This window comes from Sceloporus occidentalis, unplaced genomic scaffold (genome assembly GCF_023333645.1).
Source record: "Sceloporus occidentalis isolate IW3139 unplaced genomic scaffold, rSceOcc1.0.p SCAF_4, whole genome shotgun sequence".
Lineage (NCBI taxonomy): Eukaryota > Metazoa > Chordata > Lepidosauria > Squamata > Phrynosomatidae > Sceloporus > Sceloporus occidentalis.
The window spans coordinates 167,347,931-167,364,905 of NW_028316984.1; the positions used below are offsets into that span (position 1 = coordinate 167,347,931).

Here is a 16,975-nt window from a genome sequence, read left to right on the forward strand (position 1 = left end):
TAATAATAATAATAATAATGTTTATTTATATACCGCTTTTCCAAATTAGATCAAAGCGGTGTACAACAGGAAGTACAATACAAAGTAAAAAAACAAACAAACAAACATAACAGGCCTCTCTCCCCCTCAAGATGGCAGCCGGAAGAGGGCTCTTAGTCTCTCAGGCCAGGCCTCTCTCTCCCCAAGACGGCGGCCGGAAGGAGGGCCCCTCCTCCCCCAGGCAGGCAGCTGGAGCCCGCCCGCCCCTCCCCCCCAAGACAGTGGCCGAAGGGAGGGCCCCCCTCCAGGCAGGCAGCCGGAGCCAGCCCGCCCCCCCCAAGATGGCGGCCGAAGGGAGGCCCCCCTCCAGGCAGGCAGTTGGAGCCAGCCTGCCTCTCTCCCCCCAAGATGGCGGCCGAAGGGAGGGCCCCCCTTCTTTCAGGCAGGCAGTTGGAGCTTGCCCGCCTCTCCCCCCCCAATATGGCGGCCGAAGGGAGGGCCCCTCCCCCCACAGGCAGGCAGCCGGAGCCAGCCCGCCCCCCCCCCCAAGACGGCGGCCAGCTAGAATTTACCATCTTGTATAGCCATCCCTCATAGTCACCTCTTCCAATTTTCAGCAGTGCCCCTCACCACAAATAGCACTGAGATCATTAAAGTTCATGCAGGCATTCTATGTAGTAACTAACAATAAACTGACCAAGATACTAAACTCACCACAGGGCAGATATCCATCCAGTTGGATTCTGGAAGTTGTAGTGCAGTGAAGGAACTTTTCCAAGCATTGGAAATCAACCATAGTAGCAATTGCAACAAACAAAAAGATTGGTCAAGAAAATGAATTATTTGTTTTAGTGTAACATATAGTAAACCAACCTTTGACAAGGTTCCCCATGATATTCTTGCAAACAAGCTTGAAAAATGTGGACTAGACAAGGCAACTGTTACATGGATTTGTAATTGGCTGACTGACCAAACCCAAAAGTGCTCAACAATGGCTCCTTTTCATCCTGGAGAGAAGTGACCAGTGGGGTCCCACAGGGGTCTGTCCTGGGCCCAGTGCTATTCAACATCTTTATCAATGACTTGGATGACAGAATTAGGGGCATGAGTATCAAATTTGCAGATGACACCAAATTAGGAGGAGTAGCTAATACCCCAGAGGACAGGATCAAAATTCAAAATGACCTGAATAGACTAGAAAGCTGGGCCAAAGCCAACAAAATGAAATTCAAACGGAGAAATGTAAGGCACTGCACTTAGGGTGGAAAAATAAAATGCACAGATATAGGATGGGGGACACCTGGCTGAATGGGACTACATGTGAAAGGGATCTAGGAGTCCAAGTAGACCACAAATTGAATACAAGTCAACAGTGTGATGCAGCAACTAAAAAAGCCAATGCAATTTTAGGCTGCATCAATAAAAGTATAGTGTCTAGATCAAGGGAAGTAATAGTGCCACTCTATTCTGCTTTGGTCAGGCTCCACCTGGAATATTGTGTCCACTTCTGGGCGCCACAATTCAAAAAGGACATTGAGAAACTGGAGCATGTCCAAAGGAGGGCAACTAAAATGGTGAAGGGTCTGGAAACCATGTCCTATGAGGAATGACTCAGGGAGCTGGGGATGTTTAGCCTGGAGAAGAGAAGGTTAAGAGGTTATATGATAGCCCTGTTTAAATATTTGAAGGGATGTCATGTTGAGGAGGGAGCAAGCTTGTTTTCTGCTGCTCCAGAGAACAGGACCCAATACAATGGATGCAACATACAGCAAAAGAGATTCCACCTCAACATTAGGAGGAACTTCCTGACAGTAAGGGCTGATTGACAGTGGAACACACTCCCTCGGAGTGTAGTGGAGTCTCCTTCCTTGGAGGTCTTTAAACAGAGGCTTGATGGCCATCTGTTGGGGATGCTTTGATTGAGAATTCCTGCATGGCAGGGGGTTGGACTGAATGGCGCTTGTGTTCTCTTCCAGCTCTACGATTCTATGATTCTATGAATAGCTCCTCAGGTATGCATCCATCTGAATCCTAATTCAGAATTAGGTCATCATTCTTTAATTTGACTCTTATTTTCTAATGTACTTTGATCAAAGTAGAATTGTTCATAAAAGGAGGAGCTATAGTTTAGTGGTAGAGCATGTGCTTTATGTTCATAAAGTCCCAGGTTTAATCTTTGGCATCTCAGAACTGGAAAAAAAAATTCTTGCCTGAAACCTTGGAGTGTTGCGGCCAGTCGTGTCAACAATACTGGCCTAGACAAACCAATGGTCTGACTCAGTGTATAGTAGCTTTTTATCTTCCTATGAATGAATGAAAGAAAATATCACAGGATCATTTCAGCAGCTTTAATCTCCTACCACTTTCACATACTTTTTCTCTATAGACTGCTGGCCATTTCCCGATTGCTTCCAGATACAGAGATTTCAGGGGAGTTCATTGGATACTGGAGCAACCAAATTAAGCTTGGGAGTGTTTCCTCCAGTGGTTAAGAGCCTCAGTCATCTGAACAGAGCACTCACTATGGACAAGAACATACAATCAGAACAGCCAGTTTGAGTTAAAGAATACCCCTCCATTTAAGGGCACATCCAGATTGACTTCTGGAACCATAAAGTCCCAGATTTTGTTCCTGTTCTTTTCAATTTTCTTTTGGAGATCCATACTCATTTTCTTTATCTCAAAATATTGTCTGCCAGCTCCTAGTACAATCAGATACCTAATGCCTAAAAATTCCCAGTGTTTAAGTATTTTCCCAATGTTCAGGTATTTTTTTAGATTTTTTTTTATACCAGCTCCTCAGGTCCTGTTATTTTAACCTAGTATAAATTTGGAAAGAACAGGAACAAAATCTGGGATTTTTAAATCACTCTGAATGTGCCCTAATAAGAGTTTTTCGCTCCCAAGTCCTTTCATGGTGCCAGTTTAAGCAACAGATCTGGCAACATGTATTGTTCTTTTGTATATGTAATGATGTAGGCTACTTCCATGTCCTATTTGTCCTTGCTAAGAACCTCCAAATATATTGATGGAAAATGTAGCATCCAGGGAAACAGACCCACAGGCAAGTATATGCATCCGAGAAAGCAGATTCAAATCTACAAAAGCTCATACTGCCAAATTCTTTATTCCAATTAGTCTCAAAGGTACTACAAGTTCTCTCTACACAGAGACAGACAGACTATTTAATCCTGAGTCAATGATATGAATCTCTCTGTTTAGATTTGAGTCTACTGCAGGTAGGGTACATGCCTTCATTCTACTTGCACTCTTGATTCCTCCTCTTTCCTGATCCCATCTCTAAGGGAGGAGGGCATTCTTTAGGGAAGTGGGTTGATGTAGCATGCAGCAAAGAGCTCCCTTGAAGATAGGAGAAATCCACTTTATTCTAGTGCATTGGACCATCTGGGCCCCATATCTAAACAGTTCTCTCCTTCCAGCCCTGTTCATGCTACAGCAGAGGTTTGTTACTAGGTATGAAAGATATTATTTGCCACTGTGTGTGTGTTTGTGTTTCATGTCAGCCTCCTGCTTGGTTCCCAGACTCTTTGTGGCAATTCAGTGGAAGCGCTTTACTGTGGCAGCAGTATAAAAGATAGCATTTTCATCAACCTTTAATCACACAAATCAGGGTGAAAGCCTGCTGCTGCACTGCCATGTCTCAAGTCATAAGAGAGAAACATGGGGCACAAAGGAACTATAGCTCTCTTCTGGCTGCTGCAGCTTCACAATGGGCTTGCTAGTGCTAAGTTTGAGGTGTTGAGTTTAATTGGGGTGTCCAGTCTGGGGTGCAGAATAAACTGCAGAATAAACTGCTACTGCTGTTACTTAGTAGAAGCACCTATCCCCTTGTGCTATCATAAGAATAGTTGAGCGGACAAACCCTCAGAAGCCAAAGCCACTGTTCTACAGACGGCCTGAGTTTACTTGAAAGAAACCTTTGATTTCAGTCAGGTCCACTACAGTGCCACCACTGGTAATGTATTTTCTTACTTCAGCCTGGGAAGGAGAAAAAGCCAACGAGCCTCTCCTATTTTGTAAGGTGCCTCTCCCTCCTGCTTCATTGACTTGTTTGCCCAAAATGAGGTGATTATGGGCAGGATTTTTTTGTCTCCTCCACTAAGATCAGATAGTATTCAGTGGAATACTGCTATTAAGCATGGAGATTCCAAATCACAATCTTCAATAGTAAACTTCTCTGCTGCACTCTGTAACACTAACCTTTTCTGATTTCAAGTATGTTCTCAGCCCTGAACCAGAGAGCTTTATTGATACAATGTGGGTGGTTAGAGCTTTTTAAACAGTGGGCAAAAGAAACAGCTTCCCTCCCCTCCCTTCTTTGATTTCCTCTCTGCTGAGACATCCTGCAGAATTCCTGTCCCGATGTTTGTGTCTTGTAGTGGCAGCAGCACTCTTTCCAGTGTATTCTTCAGGGGTGGCTGGTGGATCTGCTACTGTAAGAGTGGCAAATTCTGTCTTATGGTTGCTTCTCCTGCAGCTATTCCAAGTGTGGCAAATCAGCCCACTCTTTTAGCTGTCTATGCGTATGGTAGAGGAATGACAGGGGTCATTTGGCTCACCACTACACAGATAGCCATGGACAGTTGCTTGAACATAATTGTTCAACTTAATGATGATTTGGTTTGAGCATTTACACAGAGCGTATAGAATAGTCACTTTCAGCATTTGCTAGTATGCTATCTATTTCAGCCAACTAACTGTTCATAGGCTAATATTTCTCCCCAACTAACTAAACCTATGACAGTATTCCTGACACCAGGGAGTAAGAGAACTCTGTCTCTGCCAACAGAATATATGTGAGTTGGAGAGAGGTGGGAGTATTTCTTCAACTCAAATAAAAATCTGAGCTGGAAAGAAACTAAGTGGGTGCAATGCTCATCTCACTTTGGCCAAGTTGTGTATTGGAGATGTATTGAAGTGCTCATAGGCATGCAGATGTAGAGCTTCTTCTGTTTTGCCTTCACCATGTCCTCAGTTCTCTCCTTTCCAACATCACAGTTGAAAGGTGCAGATCTTTTCATGGGACAAGGAGGAGGAAGTCAGAGATCCAAGATCAAAGCTCTGTCTCCACCTTGGGAGGGGGGATTTGCCAATCTGTCCAGTGACACCTGGGATGCTGTCTTCCCAATGGTAGGACTGCATTTGAAAGGAATCTGTTCTTGAAAAGCTTGAAGGTTAACAGCTGAAATAATAGATTCTCATTTTTCCTATGAACCAAGTCATTATGGGGTTGGCACAGGGTGACCAGATGTCATAACCTCAAAGGAAGACATGATACATCAAAATGTAGAACACTCAAGAGAAATGGAGTACACAACCATATAAAAGCTAAATATACATTCATTTCATATATTACATATACTGTATTTCATTATGTACTCAACCATATTTTTGCTGATGAACTTATATTTGTTAAAATGTCCTTAGAATCATAGAATCATAGAGTTGGAAGAGACCATAAGGGCCATCCAGTTCAACCCCTTTGAGAGTTCCTGCATGGCAGGGGGTTGGACTGGATGGCCCTTGTGGTCTCTTCCAACTCTACGATTCTATGATTCTATGAAGACTGAATTGTAAGACATGTCTGGGAAAAGGAGGATTCTCTAGTCACCCTGGGTTGGCGCTGCTGGGCATCAGACACCATTTGGCCCAAAGAGCTGCTGCTGCCTCTGCCTCCCCACTCCTCCTCCTGTTGCTACCTGTTTACCTGTGCTCTCTGAATGTGTGAAACCACTGACAAGAGAAAGTAGGAGAAGGAATTGTGGGCTTCTTCTTTCTTTTCTTCTAGGCAGTGAGGCAGATTGCTCCCAGGGGACGAGATCCATTAAATGGGCATTCGTAACAGTGGGAAAGAAGTGGGCCCATTCAAAAGGGACTCCGAAACAGTTTTGACCCTCAACAAAAGGGATAAATTAAAAATAATGGTTTTTTTAAAAGAAAGTGTCCCTTGATTATAGCCTATCATGAAAAAAAAGACATCTACCACTGCTAGTGATCAGCTATTTGGATGCCCAGTGCCAGGCAAGGGGGACATCTAGTGGCAATCTATTTAATTACTTCTGGGCGTTGCCCAAGGGAACCAGTGCATCATTGTGCTCAGGCCCACATTGATGTTTCCTTCTTAATTCTGCTAAACGTGAAGTAAAATGTATACTGGCTACCTGCCAAATGAGCTACTTTTTCTCTCTGGATCTTCCAGCTGATTGCAGAGAGGCACTTTTGATAGTTACAGGGCAAAGCACTCTGATTAGAAATGATTTTCTTTTTGTTGAGTCAAAATCAAAACTTGATAGCAGAGGTGAGATTATTTAAGTGATGCACACTAGCAAGGCATTTGAAACAAAGCATGATACGATATTGTCCTCTTGTCTGCATCATGTTAAGGTTTCTCAATACCCTTCATGTAAGAAACAGAGGAAAATCATTATGGTACTTTTTGGCTGTTTTCTTTTTGTTCTTTATTCCTCAGCTTCCTATTTGTGTTTAGTGATCAAAGATCCATAGTCAAGTCTGCTCCTAATAACTGGATCTTTTGTGTGTTTACTTGTAAATAAACCACATTATTTGTACCCAAGTAGAAATTCAGAGGAATACATATTGTGAACAACCCAAAGCTCAATGAGTAAATTCCACTGTGTTTAAGAGGGATTGCTCTCATATAAATGTGATCAGGATTACATCTGGTTATTCAGAGGACTATCCCATTTGATGGGGTAGAATTTTGATAGTTTTATCAGAATTTACCAAAATTCATGAGCTTTGAACATGAGAAGAAACAAAACTGACAGATTTGCCCGTCACAAATTTCATAAAGGCTAATAAAACTTACTAAGTCCCTATGGATTCCCAGTTAAATGTATATAGAACTGCCGCCCAAATGAACTAAACATTTAATACTGCACACACCTGCAGGACTGAATTTTGTGGAACAGACCTCTGAATAAAGTGATCATAGGAGTAGCCTGCATTCCTGTGTAGTTTTACTTGAGGGTAAGCTCCCTTCAACTAAGTGGGATTCATTTATGTATCAAATATAAGGATTGCATGAAAATTTACTCAGAAACAAGGGCGAACAAACCTTGCTTGAAAATAAAAATGCAAACAGTTACAGAAAGTGAAATGGATATGCCCATCCCAAAATCTAGTCCCCATGGGAGAACAGGAAATCAAATATATTTTTCGATTGATTTGGTATTCTAATGATCAAGGCAATACCAGGCTGTAAGATTGACATGTAACAAAACATTACTGTGATCTGTTCAATTTTCTAGCCAACCATTCCCTCTCATGGGATGTTCTATTGCAACCTCTCTTTAATCCTTCCACCAACAGAAACACAGCAGCCTGTTGCCATTCAGCTAGTTGCCATTCAGCATTGAACCATTTGAGGCATGGGAAGGTTGCCTTGTTGTTTCATTAGTTGCTTTTCTTCCCTCAGTATCTGTTTCTTTTTATGCCATAGGGATGGCAAGAATATTTGTAACTATTTGAATCCTAGATGAAAAAGAGGATTCTTGAAATTTCTTGATCAATGAGGTTGTTTGCAGTTTGGGAGTTATTTTTTGTCAAAAATACACATGATTTTGTGTGTGTCCAAAAAACAGCATTTTCTGCACAAAAATCTAATTTTTGTTAGAATAAGTCTTGGGTGCATTGTAGTTTTTCCTCTGTACCCTATGGAGTGGCTGCCATATGGTTAGGGATGCAAATTTTACATTATTCTTACATGCAAGAATAAATAATATTCTAGGACACATTTTCTCCTTTATTTTTAGTTCTGAAAAAACATGGAGAATCTTTGTTTGAATTTATTGATATACAATTCAACCATAGATATTTGAGCCCCATTTTGTATATTAGAATATTACTCTCTTGCTTATTGTCTTAACCCTGGTGTAGGCAACTGCATGAGGAGCAGGGGACAATTCCTCCTAGACACTTTTCTTGTGGGCCACAGTCTCTACCACAGCAAGTCTGAATACAGCCACCCCTCCAAGTCATGGACTTGAAATCTGTGGACTTGACGATCCACGGAGGGGTGACCTGCCATTGAGGTGAATGGTGCGTGCTCCAGTGGTGCATGCGCCATTCATTTCAATGGGGCTTGATTATCTGTGAGTCTCTTAACTCACGGGGGGGGGGAGTATCTGGAATGGTGAGGGCTTGAGGGGCCACAAAGATGGCGTCTAGGGTCTGCATGCAGGCTGCACAGCCCATCCTGACTTAAGCAAAGCAAATGAGGGTTTTTGTGTAATTGCATTGCTTGATCACCTTTTCCTAAATAATAAAATAGAACCAGTACATAGCTTTTCTGCTTGTTCTTTTTAGTGCACTGGATTCAGCTTTTGTATTGATATAAACGTCCTTGAATGGGGAAAATAATGCATTGGCTCTTGTTTTTATTGAGATGATAGAACATGTCCCATAGAGAAAAACAAATTTCTACCTCTCAGTCTCACATAGCTGTAGTTTAATATCACAAGCCTACTTTCTCTTTCTGGTGAAGGGACTTAGATTGGGACAGAGCCAAGATGCTTAACAGTTCACAATCCTGTTTGAGATTGCTCTAACACTATTTCTGGTTGTCTCCAGCAAATCTCCCAAGATCTGGAAACAGATACAGAGAAATAATACATACTCTCCAAATGTCCTGATTTGGCAAGGACACTCCCAATTAATCCTCTGTTGTCCTACATTTTCAACTCCTTTTCAGATATTTCAGTTTCTCTTTGTTCCTCCTACTTCCCCCCTTGTCTTCAACTTGCTTCACTTGCTGCAAACTGAGTTCAGAGTGCTTCCACTCAATTAACTCAGCAGCAGGGAGAGCAGAAGAAGGGTTGAAGTCTCACTCTCCCCAGTAGACTCAGGAAAAAGCAAAGTGATACAGGCTCTCTTAGCTAGTTTGTTTTTTCTGCGTCAATAACTTTTATCATCTTTACTGCAATCTGATGTTGCTCAGCCACATGTGTCCCATATTTCATCTGTGAGATTTGGAGGGTATGTAATTACTCTCAGATGTAATCTGCATTTTGTCTTCATCCTTTATTTTTCATAGTAATGAGAACTGAAGCCTAGGTTGCATTCCTCTAGGCTTCTAGGCCTGGTAAAATGACTTCAGGGCCAGTGCTGGAGAACAGAAGTATCAGGCATTTGCCAAGGCCCATGCCTAGGCAGGGGTCTCTGGAACTTCCAACATTGGTCCTCTTCCTCACTTTGCTGCTTGGTCACCTGCCTTCTCTGAATGAGGAAGCAGTGACAAAATCAAAGAGAGGGAAGAACAGCTTCTGTTTGCTTGATTTTCTGTGTGGTCATCTGAATTGGTCCCAGAAGAAGAATGCATAACATTTGGCATTAGGAAAGAGGAGCTGGGCCCACTCAGGAATTGAGTGATCACTGAAATCACACTGTCCAAAGGTACACCAAAACCTGAAATTGGCACTGAATACTTGGATTTCTCTGAATAGTCCTATATTTTGCTGTAGAACTTTCTTGTGTAGTTGGAATTTCATAGATGGATAGCACTGAATATTCTCTTTTATTTCTGTAGCGCTGTCATGTTGGTAAAGAATGCAAATTATTGAAATACTTTGAATCTAGAGCTGCATATAGATTCAGCTTGATCCCAAAAATGTCTTTGGGGGCTTCTTTCTGAAGTGTGCTTATTTTGGGGGATTGATGTATGGTGTATTCTTTTGTCCCTGACAGGTTGTTTATAAGAATAATGACATCCGTCTGGAGCTGTCTCGCTTGGCAAGGATTGGTGACACAAAAATGAAAATCTATGGGGAGGTGAAGTTCATGTGCGAGAATGTGGCTACACTGGACCCCATCAACTTTGAGACACCTGAAGCTTACATTAGCCTCCCTAAGTGGAACACTAAGCGGATGGGTTCTATCTCTTTTGACTTCCGTACCACAGAACCCAATGGTCTTATCCTTTTCACCCATGGTAAACCCCAGGAGAGGAAAGATTCCAGAAGTCAGAAGAACACCAAAGTTGACTTTTTTGCAGTGGAACTCTTAGATGGGAATCTCTACCTTCTTCTTGACATGGGTTCTGGAACTGTCAAAGTGAAGGCCACTCAGAGAAAAGCTAATGATGGAGAATGGTATCATGTTGATATTCAGAGAGATGGAAGATCAGGTATGAAGAGGGGAATTGTAGCAACTGTAGAAACATCTTTTCTCCCTTTATGCAGAAATTCAGGCACTGGAAGAATCAGGTGAAAGGAGCTTTGATATAAGTAGGAATATAGATCCTTGCTTATTTTTCTTGCTTCCAAGAATGAAAAATTTCAAAAGGTTTTCACTGTGCTGGGTGAAATTACAAGTGTTTTTGATCATTTTTTAAAATATATTTTTTCATATTTGGGGACTTTGAAAGCAAGGGGGAAGATACCTACGATTCAAAGAACCTTTGTGGTGAAGGGGAAGACACTAAATGATTCCCAAGCTCTGAGTTCTGTGCACCCCCCCCCCTTTTTTTTTTACACAAACATGCAGTCATGTTAGCCACATGATTATGGAGTCATCTTTGACAATGCTGGCTCCTTCAGCTTAGTAACGGAGAAGTCAGACATGACTAGACAATCTTGTCAAAGGGGACAAGGTTTACCTTTATCTTTAAAATGCAAAAGGTCACATGGCAATTGATCATTTCCTCACTTGAGTGTCATGATGTGTCAAGACATGCTTTATCATTGAGGACCTAAGCTTTGCAAAATTTCTTTATATCTATAGCTACAACAAATACCAAAGCAAATTTTCACATGATCCGGTATTGTTTAATTCAGAAACTGAACATGTCATAAGGAATAACTAAATAATATTCCTGTAATTTATTGCACCTGTGAAAGAAAACATTGTAGTTAAGGACTTCAATATAGACTGGAATTTTGCAGAGGAAGTTATGACACAAAATTTTATTTAATACTGATTTTTTTTACTGTTGCATTTCATGTCAGAAAGAACCTGAGCCTTTTTTCCCCCTGGGTTTTGTTGTAAGTGAAATCTGGTGACAATACAGCGCCTTTTGGATTGTTCAAAACTTAATTACACAAGTAAGGAGTGAAAGCACACAGCAAAGCCTCTCTCCTAATGTCACATATATTACACAGCCCATCAAGGTGATGTTCACATGTATAGTGCAGATACCACATACAAGAGTAACACTACCCTCAGCAGCAGTACCATACAATGTTGGATTCAGAGATATAGCTGTGTTAGCCTGGAATATCAGAATGCAAAAGGATCTTGTAGGACCTTTGAGACTAACTGTGTGAAAGAAGTTGTAACATAAGCTTTTGTAGACTTAGGGGTTTATTAGATTATGGTGCGGTGGTGACATAGTGACTCAGGAACACCACCAGCAGTCATGCCCTACTCCATGACATTATTGGTGTCCTGGTATTGTTCCATTGTTGCACCATCAGAAATGTGCATTTTTCCATGCTGGAAATAATCCATTAATGACCACCTTTTATTCCACCAAATGGTATTTTTTTGCTGTGGAACTCCAATCCCTCTTCCTTCCATGACAACTCCATTAATGGGTGGGATATGGGTAGGCATCCTCAGAGAAAGATGCCAGCCACAGATGCTGGTGAAACATCAGGAATAAACTCTTCTAGAACATGGCCACATGGCCTGAAAAACCCACCAAAAACCCCACCAAAAACTTATCTAATGGAATGATTTGTCAGGTTTGAAAAGTAGGAGTCCTCCAAATGTTGTTGAACTGCGAGTCATCACTGTTGGCTATGCTGACTAGGGTTGTTGGGAGTTGCAGTTCAACAACAGCTGGAGGCCCACATAGTTCCTATCCTGTTGTGAAAGAAGCAAGGACACCCAAAAGTTGTGTTATATTTCTGATTATATTCTAGAAGCATACAAGAACACTGAATTTGTGAATGAGCTCAAAAAATAGCTGTTTGTTGTCCTCTGAAGACAAATAAAATCATTTCATGGACAGGCTGATTGGGGTTGTAACTTGCCCATTGTTAGTCTGAACACATGCTTCTGCAGATAATTTTTTGTTACAGATTTACAGTGAGGTCTAGCTCTTCTTAAAAGAATAGAAAGTACATAATACTTCATTAATATATCACCAGTTTTGAGGGAAGCTCCAGAGGGAGTAGTACGGGTTACCAGATGGTTCAGCATTTTCAAAATAATGTGCCTTTAAGGAATAGTGCAGTCACCAAGTTTCCCTTGTCAGGAGAACAAGCCTCAGAGGACTGTTTTTATAAGAAATTTGTGTTTTGATCATCCACCCTGGTAGGCTTTAATCTTAGCAGTTTCACATCACTTGTACTTGTTGGCATGAATGGCAGAATTTTACTAGAATGAAAATAAGTAAGCTAATAATTGATTTTTTTTCAAGTTGGCCTACATTTAATTAACATGCAAGGATAAATTCAATAAGAAGCCTTTATTAGCACTTTCAGCTTTGCTTACACATGTGGTATACATTTGGCCTCTGAACAACAATGTATAGTATGAGAAATAGAAAAGACACTGGGCAGAATACAGCCAAAGTAGAGCATTTTATAATGCAATCTTATATACAGTTGGCCTTCCACATTTGTGGTTTTGACTTTTGCAGATCTGTTTATTAACAGATTATTTGCTGCTATATCACCTGCAGCCCTAATATCTTTTTTAATAGACTGCAAAGCTTGCAGAACTTAATATGGGGCATAGCTTATAAGTCCCTATTAAAAATGCTTTAGGGCAGCAGCAGAGGCAGTAGCAAGCCCTGCTATCAGCCTCCTGTTTTGCGAAGGTACCCCATCACCTCAAAGGCATCCATGATGGGATGAATCTGCAGATAGTACTTTGTATGTGTGTTAAATATTGTTTTGGGGTCATAGAGTTATTCACATGTTTTCCACTTTTGCGGGGATCCTGCACCCCTAACCCCAGAGGATGAGGAGGACTGAATGTAGGCCTATTTTGTAAGCAAGACTCATTAAGTTTAATGGCATTTACTCCTACATAAGTGGATATAAGATTATGGCCCATGAAATGGCATTTGGCTTAGGTGAATTCAGCACAAGCCTAACTCTTATCAAATAAAACAAAATTTAATTACTGGACTATGTATGGATTGAGTGCTGAATCCAGATTATTTTACCACTTTTATTGATTTCATTGGAAAAGCCATACTTGTGCTTGAAGGCTTCCATTTCAAAGATAATGGACTTTTAAATGTGATTGTTCCAATAATAATTAATGGAGGACACTACACCTTCATCATCTACTTAGAAAATGGTATGATAGGGTCACTTTAGGATTGTCAAAAATTGAAAATGACTTGAAGGCACAGAACAATAAAGAGGTGATAACTTGTCCCATTTTTATCTGCAGGCAACATCAAAATGATTGTGTCTATCCTCCCCCCCCCCCCATTGACAATTTTCAGTTATGAAAGCTACAGATTAGTGATAAAGAAAACAACAAGATGACTGTTTCACGCAAAGTTTACTGAAAGTTAAACAACAGTTCAACACTTACTGAAGCTTACCTCTGTCCTGAACCTAATTGCTAGACCCAGCTGGCAGTAATGATACATTGAATCAATAAGATTAATACAAACATTGATTTCTTTCCCTATTTATTGGTTGATTCAGTGGACCCATTCTATCTGGGACCAGCAGTTGAATGTTGACCACAGTGAAATGAGCGGTAAACACTGGCCTATTAATGTTCCCAGTGAGAGTAGTCCCACTGACTCAATGTGATTTATATGTATAGTTTTTTGTGGGTTTTTAAGACTATGTGGCCATGTTCTAGAAGAGTTTCTTCCTGACGTTTCACCAGCATCTGTGGCTGGCATCTTCAAAGAATGCTTGCATCTCTGAAGATGCCAGCCACAGATGCTGGCAAAACGTTAGGAAGAAATTCTTCTAGAACATGGCCACATAGCCCGAAAAACCCACAAAATCTATGGATGCCAGCCAGGAAACCTTTGACTTCACATTGATTTATATGTGTTATTTTAACATTAACAGTTGCTTCAACTGTTACTCTGGTTGGAACAAGTAATTGGATTTGGGCCACATTGAAATGAACTGTGTCAGTATTAAAAAAAAATATCAAATAATGATTAACTCCAAAATCATGACAGAGAAAATAAGAAAGTTTGTTACATAGTTCCACCTAAATGGCCACCAATCTGTATTATTTATTTATTTAAACATTTCTATCTTGTTCCTTCTCACAGAGTTTCAGGGCAGCATGCAATATAAACAATTTAAAACATTTCCAGATTAAGCATAAATACTTTGAACACAGTGAAAACACATTAAATATTGCAGTTAACAGTTAAAATCAGGTTAAATACTGCAACAGTTTAAATCCATATACATGTGTACTTGAAATAAATTAGACCCTGAATGGTTTAATTTAAAAAGCTATGTTTTAGCTTGTTGCCAGAAAGAAATCAACGTTTGGTGTGACTTGAACCTCCAAGGGAGGGCTTATTCAAAAAAGGGGAAAAAAATTTTTTTTACAAAGAAGGCAAAGAGGCGACCTCTACTAGGAAAAAACAGAACTGAGCATAATTAAATGGGGGGGGGGGGGGGAAGCAAGGGAGAAATAAATTAGCTCCTCTTCTAGGGTACAATTGCTTTTTCACCCACTGACTTGGCTGTGTTTTCCCATTGCCTTGCTACTTCCAAGATTACCTACCTTATGATTGGCTCCTTCTTCCATCTCTCGAGATACGAGAAGTGTAGTATTAATTTAGTTGATGGTTTGACCATTGGACTACGACTCTGGATTCCTGCTCAGCCATGAAACTCACTGGTGACCTTAGGCAAGTCACCCACTCTCACCCTCAGGGGAGAGGGTGATGGCAAACTTCCTCTGAACAAATCTTGCCAAGAAAACCCCATGTTAGGATCACCTTATGGTCACCATAAATCAGAAACTATTTGAAGGCACACAACACAGAAATTTAAAGTACTGCACTTAGGACTGAAAAATGAAATGCATAGATATAGGATGGAGACACCTGGCTTAGTGAGACTATGTGTGAAAGGAATCTAGAAGTTCTAGTAGACCACAAGTTGAACATGAATCAACAGCATGATGCAGCAGCTAAAAAGGCCAATGCGATTCTAGGCTGCATCAATAGAAGTATAGTGTCTAGATCAAGGGAAGTAATAGTACCACTATATTCTGCTCTAGTCAGGCCCCATCTAGAATACTGTGTCCAGTTCTGGGCACCACAGTTCAAAAAGGATGTTGAGAAACTGGAGCATGTTGGAAGGAAGGCGACAAAAATGGAAATGAAGGGTCTGGAAAACATGCCCTATGAGAAACGACTTAGGGAACTGGGTATGTTTAGCCTGGAGAAGAGTCCTATTTAAATATTTGAAGGGCTGTCGTATTGAGGAGGGAGCAAATTGTTTTCTGCTGCTCCAGAGAACAGGACATGGAGCAATGGAAGCAAGCTGCAGGAAAAGAGATTCCACCTCAACATTAGGAGGAACTTCCTGACAGTAAGGACTGTTCGACAGTGGAACACACTCCCTTGAAGTGTGCTGGAGTCTCCTTCCTTGGAGGTCTTTAAACAGAGGCTTGTTGGCCATCCGTCAGGGATGCTTTGATTGAGATTTCCTGCATGGCAGGGGGTTGGACTGGATGGCCCTTGCGGTCTCTTCAAACTCTATGCTTCTATGATTCTTACACACACACAGGCTGCAGGGAAGAAGGCATGCAGATATTCCTCTACTGTTTGTGTTTTTGTGTGTATGTGTGTGCATGTTACTTGTAACATATGCTGACCACATAAATTTCATAGGGTTGTCTTAAGCAAGGAATTGCCAGTTACTTCCTCTGAAATACAGTTGTCCCTCCATATTCGCTAGGGTTAGAGGAACAAGACCCCCGTGAATATGGAAAAACCGCAAATACCTGTGAGGACACCTCTCTAGGAATCTCTAGGTCCTCCAGTGCAACTCTGTGGTCAATGTCCAACATACACTGACCATAGAATGGCACTGGAGTAGCTACAAATGGTCTTTCAGTGCAACTTTTAGTTAAAGTTGACCACAGAGTTGCACTGGAGGACCTAGACAGTCCTAGAGAGAATATATTAATGAAATCCGTGAATAATCAAATCCGCAAATATAAAAGCTGCAAATATGGAGGGATGACTGTATTGCCTACAGTACCTGGTATTTATTGGCAGTGTCCCATACAAGTACTGACAAGAATTGACCATGTTTAGTTAGCTTCCAAGATCAGACATGATGTAGTGTCTTTTTTAGGGTATTTGTGCCATTTTAGGGTATTTATTCATAATTCTGGGCTTTCTCGTCAGTCCAATTGGGCAACTAGTTTTAGAGAGTATTTTCTTCTCACGGTAGTCTCTTGTGCCATAGAAAGGCCAAAAACTGCACCTACTTGTGAACCAGGTTTTGCTCCCTTTTAAATCCGTAGCTCTTATGTTTGCTTTCTATTTCAAACGCTTAAAGACCCTGGAATGGGGCCTGAGGGGAGAACCAATGGTCCTCTAAATAATTTTTGGAGTATGATTTCATGATCATTTGCCATGCCGACTGGTACTGATAGGAGTAGAAGCTTAAGACCAACTGAAGGGCATAGGTTCCCTATCCCTGGTTTAGACTGTAATGTGTATTATTTCACTTACTACAACATCCAAAGCCTACCAGCCAGCATCACTAGCCAGCCAGTATTCATGCTAGCTAGGAGATTCTGAGTGTTGTCTAAAAAGCAATACTAGTGAGATCAAATGTAGGATGAAGATGAAGACAGGTCTCTTTCCCCACCCATAATGTCATGAGCAGTAGTCATGAGCAGAGGTGCACCTCTCTTGTTCTGAGCCTAGTACAGAAAGCTAAAATGTACCTTCCTCTTGTGGTATAATTGAGACTGCATATGTACCATTTGTTCTCCCACTGAGGTCTGGACTTTCCCCCTCTTTGCATTCTTTGTGCTTCATTAT

At 41.1% G+C, this 16,975-nt stretch overlaps 1 protein-coding gene across 23 annotated transcripts in view; it reads left to right on the forward strand.

Annotated features, from left to right (window-relative positions):
- Window positions 1-16,975, forward strand: part of NRXN3 (neurexin 3) — a 1,638,958-nt gene that overhangs the window by 504,316 nt on the left and 1,117,667 nt on the right. For all 23 annotated transcript variants that reach the window (XR_016281009.1, XR_016281010.1, XM_089522303.1 and 20 more), the window contains one exon: window positions 9,706-10,144. Coding sequence is in view for 21 of the 23 variants with exons in the window: in XM_089522303.1 (XP_089378429.1) it covers window positions 9,706-10,144 (439 nt within the window). In the remaining 2 variants the exon portion in view is untranslated. The remainder of the gene's footprint in view (window positions 1-9,705; window positions 10,145-16,975) is intronic.